General features: G+C 43.9%; 1 protein-coding gene across 1 annotated transcript in view; it reads left to right on the top strand.

Moving 5' to 3' along the window:
- Window positions 1-14,385, top strand: part of DEAF1 (DEAF1 transcription factor) — a 420,279-nt gene that overhangs the window by 293,703 nt on the left and 112,191 nt on the right. The window contains exon 9 of the mRNA XM_086957772.1: window positions 9,898-10,148. Coding sequence (XP_086813898.1) covers window positions 9,898-10,148 — 251 coding nt within the window. The remainder of the gene's footprint in view (window positions 1-9,897; window positions 10,149-14,385) is intronic.

The raw sequence follows: 14,385 nt of genomic DNA on the forward strand, positions 1-14,385 counted from the left end.
TGTGCAATGCTGGGTGCTCAGAGCGGTGAGTGCAGCGAGATGCTTTAAAAACCACAACAATTTACAAATTAAAAGTAGCGTTTCCGCTCTACTCCCGGCTCAAGCCTCAGGAGGTTCCTTCTTTACAAATGGGCAGCGCTAGGATTCAGCGCGCTTTTGTATCAGGTAGCGAGTGAGGGGGCGTGGCCTATCCGGTGCGCGTGGCCTATGTCCTCGTAATGGCGGCGAGGTAAACAAACACTCTCCGGTGGCCGCGTATTGTTCAGCTGACCTCCGGGGGTTTGTGCAGTGCTGGGTGCTCAGAGCGGTGAGTGCAGCGAGATGCTTTAAAAACCACAACAATTTACAAATTAAAAGTAGCGTTTCCGCTCTACTCCCGGCTCAAGCCTCAGGAGGTTCCTTCTTTACAAATGGGCAGCGCTAGGATTCAGCGCGCTTTTGTATCAGGTAGCGAGTGAGGGGGGCGTGGCCTATCCGGTGGGCGTGGCCTATGTCTTCGTAATGGCGGCGAGGTAAACAAACACTCTCCGGTGGCAGCGTATTGTTCAGCTGACCTCCGGGGGTTTGTGCAGTGCTGGGTGCTCAGAGCGGTGAGTGCAGCGAGATGCTTTAAAAACCACAACAATTTACAAATTAAAAGTAGCGTTTCCGCTCTACTCCCTGCTCAAGCCTCAGGAGGTTCCTTCTTTACCTGGAGAACCCTTTTGCATTAAATCGTCTCTTGGTAGAGCTGTGCTGTTCCAATTGACTCAACACTTCCCCAGAAGTGATGAAGCAAAGCTGCATATAATCCCCAACCCTTCACAATGGCGTCAGTTAATTTCTTGCTGTGCCTTCTGACTTGGATCCAGATGCTCCAGTCCCAATTTTGTCAGTCTTCCGAGGACTTGTACAATAGAAATCCAGTGTACTGAAGAACAATGTCTCCTCCTAAGGTCACAGGTGTCAAACCTTGGATGTCAGCCATGGATCCACAAGACATTGTCTTTTGTGTTTGAGCCTGGGACACAACTTGAAGTCTTGTAACAAGTGTGCCCTAGTGCACCTGAAGGATTAGAAGCAAAGCTGTGTAATAATGAACACAAGTAGAAGTTGCAGACTTGTTGCACATTCCTCTTCCACTGCTAGCTGAGGCTGTTGGCTCACTCCCACTCCTGAGGTCAAAACAGCAAGAGGTCACCTGTGTGATCGAAGTCCTCCAATAAGTCAAAATCGTAGTTAAAATGTAAAAGACCCCATCCCGCCACTCTCTACCCAAAAAGAAGGCACAAGGGTATTGCAATATGAATCTGTCCCCCACAAGATCTTCGGTTCCAGAGTCGATTCCACATTTGGTTCCCAATGTGTCTCAGATTTCCCAGCCCATAGGCGAAACTGCTGCAAAATGACACCATTAAGAAAGTTATACTGTAGATATTTTACTTTTATCCGCATGCCTTTGGGCCTCAAAAATCTGCAGGGTCCTTCAGTCATTCCCAACAGCAGATCCTTTCTCAGTACCTTCTGGCCCTCTTGCACCCTTTAATAGCCAATGCAGGCTCCCCCCTTGGCCTCATGAGCTAAATCAATCTCTCCCTCATTAACGTTGGTAGAGGAGGCTCTGATGCTTGCCCGAACCAAATTTGCCTCAATCTCGACCTATGTCCTGCTATGAAATTACTAAAGCTAACCCCCCAGTCACCATACATCCTGACTGATTCTTTGCCTCTGCTAGGGCTAACACGCCGTCAGAGGCTCCATTATCTCTTTGCCTTTGATTCTCATCAACTCTTGCTAGCACAAAGAGATGATGATGGTGGGGAGGATGTAGCCATCATTATAATTAATTTTTGTTTACATGAACTAACAAGAGACCAGTGTCTGATACTTTCCCTGATGCAGGTTGAACTTTCAATTTGGACCACCAACAGAAGAGAGTGCATCATGTGCAGTGGTAATTCGACAAGCAGCTGAGGTCTTGGAGCTACAACTACCCTCTACGTCCCTATGGAAATCCTGCAGCCTGCACCAGACACATCTGAGCCTTTGCTCGCTTTCAATAATGTCTTCAAGGACTCCTCAGTGGGGACCTGGCACAAGCCCTGTTTTTACCCAGTGGCGAATAAGCAGGTGGCCAGATTTCTCAAACCTGTGCCTAGTGACCCTGATTTTCTCACTAAATATCCTTCTTCAGAGAGGCTGTTTTTATTTAGGCTTCAACCAGCAGGTGCATCCCAGTTTATTCCCCCACAACTCCTCCATATGAAGCTTTAAAAGGATTAAGCAGTTGGGAAAGTAAATGTTCTCTTCAGCCAGCCTATCATTGAGATTGGTCACTGCAGTCTTGTTGGCCCGATATACGCATTCCATTTGGGACATGGTCAGTGAGATCTTGCCTGCAGTCCCAGAAGACCTTAGGGCCTCACTGGCTCAAACCATTCAGGATTGTCAACATATTGCTAAATACATGATTTGTGCTGACTTTGATACTGATTGTCTGGGAAAGGTGGTTGGCATGAGTGTGGTGCTCCACTGCCATGCGTGGATGTGCTTCACAGGATTTCCTGGAAACTTACAGGCCTATCTCCTGTATATACCTTTGAATGGCTCACACCTGTTCTGCAAAAAGGAGATTCTACTTTGGAATGTTTCAAAGCAACTAGAGCCACACCACACTTCCTGGGTTATTTGACATCTGCCACATTTTTTCCTCACCAGTTTAGGATATTCCATGGGTACTCTGATGCTGGCATATCGACTGTATCAGTCTCTCCTCAACTGCTACAATCACCCCAATCCTTTAGAGGCCGGGGTGTAGATCGGTCAGGCATCTTAAAGACCTCCAAGGACACCAGTCCTCCCTGTTGCCTTCCCTTGTGACAACAGCCACCAAGTTGCTTTAGATTGCCTTTAGCTGCGCATAGCCACTCTATAGGAGGCAGAATCCAGTATTTTCTCCATTGGTGGTGATCCATCACGTCTGACAAACGGATCCCTCAAATCATTCAACATGGCTATGCCCATCTCTTTCTTTCTATTTCACCAACCCTTTTCCCCATTTCAAAGCAAGTCTTAGATGCCAACCTGTCCATTCTGCTGCTAAAGGTGAGTGTTTTATTTTCCAAAGGAGCCATTGAGTGGGCTCTGGACTTATTGAAGATTTCTATTCACAATGCCAGTGGTGGTCGGGATGGTTCACGGGTGGCGGGGTGGGTGCGGGCGTGCAACAAGGGGGAAATAGTGGCACATGTGAAAATAAATAAATAAATAAACACCTACGCATCAGGTCCCACTGCTCTGCTCCTTTTTCCTCATCGTACTGAGGCACAGGAAGCACAGCCAGGCTCCCTGACCAATCACAATGCTGCAACGCAACATTGTGATTGGCCAGCACCCAGGCTCCCCTAACCAATCACAATGCTGCAGTGCAGCGACCTGGTTCGGTGCTCAACCAGGGAATGGGGGCCTGGGCATGTTCTCCTTGCAGGTTGTAATGCAGCCTGCATGGAGAACGGGGAAAGTGCGCGACTGGTTTTGGCAACCTGAGAGGGCCAACTAAACAGTCATTGCGCACTTAGGAGGGGCAAACCACTCCTCCCCTGCCCTGCTTCAAGAGCAGAGCAGCTCTGCCCACCCGCCTGCTCGCAGACTAAGCAGCACAGAAACATGAAATTATAATAACTTACATTTATTATCGTTTTATGTTTCCTTTACGTTGCACTACTCGAAAGCATTGGGGTGACGCTACACAATGCAGCATGTAGGGGAAATGCATGGTATGTCATATCTAGTTTTTGTTGATTTAAAATCAGCATTTCATCGGATGGACCGAACTCTGTTTTTGGAGGTCACGAGTAGATCAAGGAGTGGAGATTGGTACTTTTTGAGCACTAACGGCACTCCACACTAATTACACAGCCAGAGTCCGGTATGGCCTGAGCAGTAAATGTAGCAACACATTGCCTGTTGAAATAGGAGTTTGACAGGTCTGTATGTTGGCCCCTCTACATTTTAGCCTCTTTTTAAATGATGTTGTAGCTTATTTGCTTGAACCAAGTGATTCCCCAATCATTGCTGAACGTAAGGTCCAGATTTTGCTTTTTGCTGATGAGGCAGTTTTACTGGCACAAATAGTGAAGAAAGGGGACCCCCTCTGGAGATACTTTCAGGTCAGGGAGTAGAGGGGAAAACAGAATCTAGAACAACAAAGAGAGAACTCCCTCTTGACCTATAATTACTTATACCATAGGGATTACCTCTTAAACATAGGGCATAAACCAACAATATCTACACAAAATGTAAAGTTTTTCTAATTTTATTTCATTTTTGCAGTTAAAAAATCTTTTTTTATTTTTTTATATCATGTTTGTCAGATTCATCAATTATAAAAATATGCACATTTTACACAGTGTTTACAAAAATTTACAGTACATTTAAAGTTTGCAAATATATGTCCTTAATCCTTCAAATTCATATCAAACACAAGATCAATTAAATATGTACACCAGGTAAAGAGCCACACATACAACACATACATACTCCTAAACATCCATTCCATCACAAAAATAACAAAAGAAAAGGATTTCCTATAGTGTTGAAACTGTAGTCCAATTAATGACCAAAGTCATTTAGATTTTAAAGGAAGAAGAAAGGTCGACGCGTTTCGGTGGAAATATCGCATTTGGGACCACCTTCATCAGGACCGCACAGAGACAATACGACATAGGATCTCTGAACCTGGGGTGTAGATCTTAAGATTTGTAAAGGTCCACGAGGCCAGATTTGTATGTCTTTTATGGTGTTGAATAGAACAGCTGAATGCTGTAGCAAGTACAAAGGAGCCGAATACAACAGGAGGCGGCTTATCAGTATCTCTAAGCTTGATTTATTCTTCAGAAGGGTTGTGGAGGGGACGCCACATTTTAAAATGCTTTTTTTCCTCCTTTAAATGACACCTGATCCTCCTGGAACGATGTGCTTCAATAATATGAATGCATTTTATATAGTCCAAAGATTCTAGTCCCCAAAACAAGCCGCCTCCGCCGACATCCGAGTTTTACTGGCTCAAACAGAAAATGCACTACATAGGCTGTTAGAAAGATTTTCTGACTATTGTTCTAGAAAGGTCCCAATGATCAATTCTAGCAAGGTGAAGTGTATGGTGGTAAAAAGTCTTCCAGCCTAAAGAGACGGCTTATGATAAACAATGAGTAAATTGATACGATTACTTGGGGTACAGTCACAAAACAACTAAGGCGGAGGGATCAGATACTGAAGGCTTGTTTGTTTTCAACGCAGACAATCAGAGGCGGTTTTAGGATTTAGGCTCAAGGCAAGTCCACAAAGCATCAACAGTATCCTTCAAATGTATTAACAGAAGTCATTAGGGGCTGTAATTTTTGGAGCAGAGCTCTAGGGGAATTGGAGCTTATGTCCTTTGCAAGTAGTGAAAAATAACTTCATAAGGGCTTTGCTAAGATTCAGGGTTGATTGTTCTCTTTATTACATATGTGTTTCTTCTTTATGGTGACAGTTGGCTCATGATGGCTTACCTTAAGACTCCTTTGATTTTGAATCATTCACATGTACCAAAAATGTCAATAAAGGTATTTAAAAAGAAAAAAGGGGGCTTTGCTAAGCTTCGAGCCTGGTGCCCCCCTACAAGCATGTCATTCAGAACTAGGGTTGACACCAACTACTGACCAGGCAGCCTTAAAACCCGTGTTTTTTTTTTTGTTAACTTTTTTTTATTGAAGTCTTGGGTGGACCAATGCATGGAAAGTAAATGTAATAGCAAATACAAAAAGAGATACGGTGAAAAGGAAAACAATACAGCATAATAATAATACATTCTAAAGACACCTGCAATGCATTTAATCAAAGTACGAACCCCATATTTTTTCGAATTTCCTAACCGCCCCGATTCGTTGAGCATAAATTTGTTCGCATTTTCGGCTCTTTCCATTTTATGAAACCATTCTTGTACATTGGGGCAGTATTGTGAGCGCCAATTCTGAAGCAACAACGATCTAGCAACGCCATTACTATGTACAACAATTTAACTAGCTGCTCGGGTAACATAAGCTCTGAGTCAAAACCAAGCGGATTTAACTTAACATTTACAGAAATCATAATTTTATATCGGTTCTGTAAAAACGCAAAGATATCCTCCCAATAAGAGGTTATTTTAGAGCAATGAGCAATAATGTGGGACCAGTTAGCTGGATTATAATGCAAGCACCTAAAACAAGAAGATGAGCCATTAGGATACATTTTAGCTACCATTGCCGGAGTGAAATACAAAAGCCATTTACTTAGGAAAAGCATTCTGCGCCAATTAGCACCTCTTAGTACAGAAAAGTTCAACCTATTGATATTCAGCCAAATAGTGGGAGATAGTGCTACTTTTTCCTGCCCTTGCCATTTATTAATTACTTTAAAGCTTAAGTCTGGGGCCCTGTTTAACGTAAGACAACGTTTCCACTCCCCGGGTTTCTTCTCCTGTGGGTGCAACAAAAACTTCCTTAAATAGCTGAGTGGCGGGCAAAAGGAATATAGGATCTAATTCACGCAGAACGCCATAAATCAGATTATATGAACCAAGCAGTAGGAAGTTTCCTCGAACATGAAGAGCCAAATCTGACAAAGTAATCCAAACCCCGTCTTTAATATAATCTTGTAGCCTAGTGAACCCTAACCTATAACAGTTTTCTAATAGCTCAAAACTAATGGAAACTCCTAAAAAAAAAAATACGCTGAATAAGGAGGAAGCAAGATTAAGAAAGGGGAGGGAATATCTTTTGAGCATCGCAGAACCCCTCTTAAAAAAACAATTTAAGACCTTATAACGAACCAATTTGGGCGATTTCAATATTTGAAGCGGAGAGGGAGTCTGGGTCTCGTGACTGATTAATTCGAAGAAATAATGTATAAATAGTTTCTGATTAGAGTCTTTAAATCTATTTAGGAATTGAACTAAATAAGCATTGTAGTAGTCTTTGAGATTTGTATAGAGCAAGGCCTCCTTGCTCCTTATCCTCGTATAAAATATTTAAAGCTATGCGAGGTGTCTTTCTGGCCCAAATAAAAGATGAAAACAAGGACTCGGCTTTGGCAAAGAAAGATCCAGGTATAAAACAAGAAAGAGTAGAAAACAAAAAAATAAAGAGAGGGAGAACCGGCATTTTAATTAATGCAACCCGGCCTAGAATAGATAAAGGCAAAGGGTTCCATCTTTCCAGCATTAGACGTATTTTCTGAAGAAGTGGTAGAAAATTTAAACTATAAAGCTCTGCAACAGAAGAAGAGAAGAGAGCCCCCAGATATCTTGTTGGTCTATTGTTAATACAGGAGCTTAAATCAGAGTGCAACACAGGATCAATACCGCCACAAACCAATATTTCGGTTTTCTTTTTGTTGATCCAATAGCCGCCGAGAGCCTCGAATTCTTCAAATGTTTGCAAAACGTGAATTTGACATTGTATTTCAGGCTTAATTAGCAACATAATATCGTCTGCATAAAGTTTTATTTTAGGCATCGAAATAATAGGGGGGAGAATGTTGGATGACTTCCTAATTGCAGTCGCTAGGGGTTCAATAAAGAAAGCGAATAAAACGGGAGAAAGCGGACACCCTTGCCTGGTACCACGTTTAACGAGGACTGAGCCCACAGACTTTGCATTAATAATAATATTAGCTTGGGCTCCTGAATAAAGGTTCTGGATTAAGTTTATAATTGCCACAGGGATCCCAAAGTGCTCTAAAATAATAAAAAGTGTCTCCCAAACCACCAAATCAAAAGCTTTTTCAGCATCAAACAGCAGAACTAAGGCAGGTACCCCTCGTGCTTCAAAAAAATCTAAGGCCTCTATTAAGAAGTGCGTGTTGCCCCAAGCTGCTGCAGCACCAGGATTGGCTTGGGGCACAGGTTTCTCTTCGCCCGCAGCATGCCTAATGGGCATGCGCAAAAAAGGGCAAACGTAAGTGCCCTATGAGTGGGCACGGGTAAAAAATTCACCCTCCGTCCCCACTCATGCGCACTTGTGTTGCTTGCCCTGGTGACATCATCATGTCAGTCAACAGACTCTGAAGGGGGTGGGCGATGTGATGTCATGCTGACTGACATGATTGGAATGTCAGTTCTCCCACTTTGGCGTCTTTGAACTTAAGTAAACTGAACTTATTCAGTTTACTTAAGTTCAGAAACGCCGAGGGAGCTGCGGGCGGCTGTTGGGGCTACGCCCCCATGCCCCAATGGACGCACCGTGCCAGTCGGAGTCATCGGAGAATTGGTTATCCAATGTGAAAAGTACATTAGAAGGGATGCAAATGGGGAACCTATGGGCTGAACCACGTGCAGTTGGACGGGATGCGATTGAGCTCGTAAAGGAGAGCTATTATGCCCTAACGGGGAGACAAAACTCTCCCAAATAAAACCAGGCAGGTTACTGGGAGATGAGTTTGATGGTAGACTGTGTTCAGGTAGCAAGTCATATTTGGATTTGCTCCATTCTCAACAAAAACACATGTTGTACATCAAGTTCAGACTCGGAATCCTGCCCACTAGAGAATAGCTTGTCATGCGTGCAAGGCTTGACAAAGGAAGTGAACTTTGTGACTGTCTGTCTTGGGGGGAGGTTAATATATTATATGTACTGCTTTTTTGCACAAAATATGTACATGCACGCAAAAGATGGCTTCTACCCTTGTTCAAATTGTTTGCAATTAGATCAAATAGGTCTGTACTACCGTTGTGTTTTAGGACAGTTGATGAACTCGTTTTAATTCTATAGCCTCGTTTTTATGGTCAATTCGGCTTTACATTAAAAAGCAGTTAGCCATCGCTAACTGACCCTGAGGGTGATGATCAGACCTAGAGCCTTTTTGCGATATCGGTTGGACTTGGGTCTGACTGAAACCGCTGCGGACCGGAACCGCCCGAACATAGGTCGGCTGTTCCGACTGCAGAATTTGGATACGACCACCCTCTGGGAGGTCGGAAAAAAACATTTTACAATTGTAGCTTGTGTGGTGGGTGGAAAAGGTCCGCAGCACAAGCTACAATTGTAAAATGGATGTTTAGGGGTGAACCACAGGCAGCGGCGGCTGGTATTTAAAGACGGTGGGGGGTTGGGTCGCGGAGGGAAGGGAAGTGAAAATAAAAATAAAATTACCCTTACCTGTCTGCCTCTGCCACTGCCGCCTCCTCTGTCCTCTTCTGCAAGCTTCCAGGGCAGGTAGCAGGAAGCACCCGGGTCCCAGCCTCCCCCTAGCCAATCACAACCGCAATTCAGCATTGTGATTGGTCTGAGCGCCATGGATTGGCGCTCAGATGGGTACTGGGAGGGTTGCATGTTCCTCACCAGGTTGTGTAATGCAGCCTGGTGGGGACATGCAAAGTGCGCAGGACTGTTTGGGGCGGCCAGAGAGGCCCGGCCAAGCAGCCCTTCACACTTCAGGAGTGAAAACCACTCCTCTCCCTACTCTGCCAGCCTCGCCCTGCCCCTCTCGAGAGCCACTGACATATACAGGAAAAAAAAATGATAACAATAGTTATCATTTATTTATTTTTTTCAGTGGGGCGACGCTCCTCTGCCTTAACGGATGAGCCACGACTGGTGTAAGGGAATAAGACATGGGACTGCAGTGGACAAAAGGTTACAAAGTCACAATGGAAAGAATTTGTATGCAGTCTTGAAAATGTGCCTTTGAATCCTGCAATTAGGGTCTGGTAGTCACAGTAAATTTCACAGCCAGGTCTCTTTTCTCATACAAGAGAAATAAGGCTTCATATGCATCATCCCTAAGAACACATACACTCACTATGAATTATTAAGTACCAAGCTATCTACCATGTATAGAGTGATTGCAAGAGAATCTTTACTTACAAGACTTCATGTTTGTTTGTCTCGGTTACAGTGCTGGCATCGCTTCCTGCCCTGGCTTTGACTCCCATCACTCCTACAAAAGCTGTCTCCCCGACAACGATGAGCGGCCTGGAGGTGGCGGAGCAGCGCAGCTGGCTCTACCTGGAGGAGATGGTGAACTCCTTGATCACCACGGCCCAGCAGCTGAAGACACTGATTGACCAAGCCAAGCAGGCTAGCAGCACTCACCGGGAGGCCGCTGTCACACAGGCCAAGATCCAGGCTGACGCTGAGAGGAAAGAGGTAGTTGTCTATGCATTGGTTTGTGTTGCGCTGATGTGCGAGCGGATCTGGCAGCTTCAGAACACTGAAACACCAGAGAAGATAGCACGAAGAATTAAATTGTCTGAAGCATGCAAAGGTTAAAGAAACAAAAGTAGCCAGTAATGGGAAGAAATGCATTTTGAAGAGCCAAGTCTTCAACTTAATTGGGATTTCAAGTGCATAGAAAGCACAGAAAAGTTTTTGGGAACTGACTAGGGAGGCCCATTCACGGCTCACAACTATCAGCACACAGAAGATTACATGAATCTTAGTAGAAGCTACCACCTCTGGTTTTGTTCCCACAGTAGACCGATTTATTATTCCAGTTGAGCACAAATGTTGTAATCTGTGAAGAGAGCACACACTGACAGAAATGAAGGGGAGTAAAGGTTAAGTGCATTTGGAGATGATACCACCCACGAGGACTTGATCAAGTCAAGATGGGCCCTCAGAAACGATGCAGCTTTTGTTAAGTCATCTTTCCTGCCACTGACCTTTGATCTAAACAGGAGTTAATCTCTGTCTCCTGCACTTCCTTTGTTTTTTCTGCCACTTTCATGCCTGATATTTCAGAAATGCCCTCTTCGCTTTTAAAAATGGTAGTCTGCCTTAATGTTAGGGTTATCTTGTTTAATTTGACCTTAGTTTCTTTATTCTTTATTGTATTACGTTATTAATGGTATGTAGTCCTTTCAGTTTGGTTGTGTTAATTTTTTGTTAACTGATGAAATTTTTTTAATGATATAGATTTACATGGCTCTCAAAAAGAGAACTGAGCATGCAATGCAAGGCACTGCAAAAAGAGCATCCATTTTAATATGAGCCTACAGCAGTGCGCATGCGCTGCGAGGCATGCTGTTTCTACTCGGGCTGTTTAGATCATGCCCACCACTTTCCATTTATTCCTTTGTGTGCTTTTCTGTAATCCTTTATTTTTATTGGAGAAAATTGGTCTTTGTCCCGCCTTTGGGTGTGTTTTTTTCAGTTTTTCATGGAATTGTCAAGGTGTAATCCAACCTGTAATGATTTATTAGTGATCCACAGGCATACTATATTAATTACATTATCCTTATGTAGTCATCATTTAGTAATCCACACATTCTTTAGTTGTCCATAAATAATCCTGAGTATAAGTTGTCATTAAATCATCCGAGAGTAATCTACACTCATACTGAAAATGTCATGGGATCATCCCAGAGTAATTGACTTCCATCCTGAAGCGGTTATAGAATCATCCAGGGATAATCATCAGTCATCCTTAAATTGTCTAGAGCCCATCCAGGAGTCATTCTCACTCATCCTGATGTTGTCAGTTAGTATTCGTGGAGTTGTAAAAGGTAATCACTCCCTGTCAGTGGAAGTCATCAGAACACCATCCTAGCGTAGTTTTTGTGATTACAGTAAGAGTCATCAGAACACCATCCTAGCGTAGTTTTTGTGATTACAGTAAGAGTCATCAGAACACCATCCTAGCATAGTTTTTGTGATTACAGTAATAGTCATCAGAACACCATCCTAGCGTAGTTTTTGTGATTACAGTAAGAGTCATCCCATTTAAATAATCAGCCCTGTGGGCAGACTTCAGGGTGGCCTGGGATGACGTCCCCAGGAATGGCTGGCTGACGTCATCCAATGACTTCAGAATCACTCCAGGATGATCTTCCTTTTTGACTAGGGTTGGCACACTCATTTTTTTCAGTGAATTGGTCCGGTGAACACAGCTTTAACATGGCCACGCTATATTTTTCCAACACATTTCATTTGATACGGTTGCGGCTGCCTAGGCAGCCGACAGCAGGCATGGGAGGGGGTAATCCGTGCCACTTGTTTGTTTGAAATGCTCCCACCCAATCCTGCACAAATTCATTGCCATCGTTTCACGTCCTCCAATATGGCGTTGGACGGACATTTTGATATTTGAAGACAGCTACCTCGTAGCTAAAAGGCAGGTGTGCGCAAAGAGAATAAATTGCCTTAGCCACGGGTATGATATCTTGCTTGGTAGCAGACTAAGTGGTGAGGCACATACCAGCTAATATTGAAGCAAATGACAGAGGCCTAACTCAATCTGATTGGAAAAGTGTCACCCTCTAAATAAAGCAGTCTCAATTACTTGATTGTCCTTGACATGCACACTCCGTGGGTGGCAGTGTACCACATTGAGATGGATTACAAACTCCTCAGCAACTGTTGAGTTCTATAGGTTACTTCCTTCTTTCTCCGTTCCCTCCCTCTTATTCCCCTTCTCACTGATCCCCGAAGGGCACTCCCAGCTACCCTGAGAACCGTCAATGCCACTGCCATATTATGTCTCGTACTCCCCCCACCACCACCCCCGTCATTCCAGCGGAGCCAGGGACAACTGGCGCCCGCGCCCTACAGTGATGTCATGGCTGCATGCCTCAGCTTATGAAGGGGGCATGGACGAGGCCATGGTCTGCCGCCTGCATGTCGGTTTACTTAGTTCAGAGGTATTGTGTTTTAAATAATTATGATTAAGTACAGTTTATTACCCCCGATGGGATGCTTATTGGAAAACATTTAAAATCTGTCGCTGTTACATTTTAAACACATTCGAAAACAAGGCATCTTTTCAAGAATGGGAGATTATTCGTTTTTCAGATCTCTAACTATGCCTCTGCAGGAGGAGTTCAGAAGATGAATGACCAGCAAATAAGCCCAAAAAATGTATCTGTCACATTTGCTGTGGATTCAATAGAGGTGTGTAAGCCAACTAATTAACACAGAGAGCCGAGCTAAGGGTCTGGCTGCCCATGCATGAGCTGAGTGTGTTGGGTCTGCCATGTCTCATCAGCAATAAGCCCCGCAGTAATTACCAAAACACAAGACAGACACTGAATGGTGGTTACTTCACTCTCCACAAGGCATACTACCTCAGCTTTCTTTATTTACCTGCTGGTGACGTCACTGCAGTAACCGTTAAGCCCAACAATGGCGGGTCCGTTTCCCAAAACCCCCTCTGGGAGTATACATAATGGGACGACCCATCACAACCTAACACTGAGCGCTGAAAATAGTTTTCATCTACATCATGCCTCAAACGTCATGTAAAAATATAATCTCTTTAAAATAAGTAAAGTTTTTCTTAAACTTGCTGAAGCGTTTCACCTTAAAGCATCAGATTATTTATGCACACCCTGAACTTACTTATTTGAAGGTGCTCTAATGTGTGCTTATGAAGAGAAAGCAGGCTCTGTAAAATATTTGCCTAGAATCACACAAGTTGATCACAGGTTTTCTCACAAAATGCAATTCATCCACTACAGCGTGGTGGGTGGCTTCTGAGTGCAGGCACCTGCACTCTGCACATTTGGTTCCACAGTTGTTTGACATCCTCTAACATGGCGCTGGGCAGACATTTTGAGAGGGGCCGCCATTACAGTATGCGCTGTGCTGTATGCGGGCCTGTGTTTTACAGCTGTGAGAACGTTCGTGCGGCCCTTAACATCATAACCAGAGAAATCATTTAAAAAGGTATACACAGAATATATATTTGTTTGCTCAGACTGATGGGTTTCCCATATTTAATTCATGAACACGTCTGTTGTCATTCGAATGAGATCAATTTCACAGAGATTATGTGCTGTGTTGAACAATAGCAGAGATCCAGTGCTTTGAGGGTTTGACCCTTTGACTGCTGCAAGTGGGGGCTTGCCAAAGCAGAGTGGGTCCCTGCAGAGATCCTAAATTAAATAAACATTTAACATACAATGCCAAGGGTTTTTAACAAGTTTCTAGTTTAGGCCTCTTCTTCTTTGGAGGTTGCCGACATCACCTCTTCAGAGGAAAAGGCTGCCACAAGCGGTTCTGAAACAGCACCTTAACTCTACGTGCCTTAGAAGTATATCACGAGTCAAAGGTTTGAGCTTGCCTCCCTTCTTACAACCTTCACTCCCACATCAGTTAATCTTCTCCTGAGGTTACGAGGTAAGAGGCAGACCTCCATGTTACGCTGCACACTGGGGTGATGTACAGGCCCGGTTCTAGAGGGTGGCTCACCCAAAATAGCACTATGGCCCACCCAAGGCCGATGCACCAACAGAAAAAACATCTGTTCTCTTGGTAATTAAATATATCACACGGACCTGCAGACTTGCAATCAAAGTGTATTTGAGCAGCTTTCATCTATAATGCTAATGTCTAGGGCTGCTGTAACTGCCTTGAGAGAGGGGTGAGTTAACAGGAGGGCGGCTGC

This window comes from Lissotriton vulgaris, chromosome 2_1, assembly GCF_964263255.1.
Source record: "Lissotriton vulgaris chromosome 2_1, aLisVul1.2, whole genome shotgun sequence".
Classification (NCBI taxonomy): domain Eukaryota; kingdom Metazoa; phylum Chordata; class Amphibia; order Caudata; family Salamandridae; genus Lissotriton; species Lissotriton vulgaris.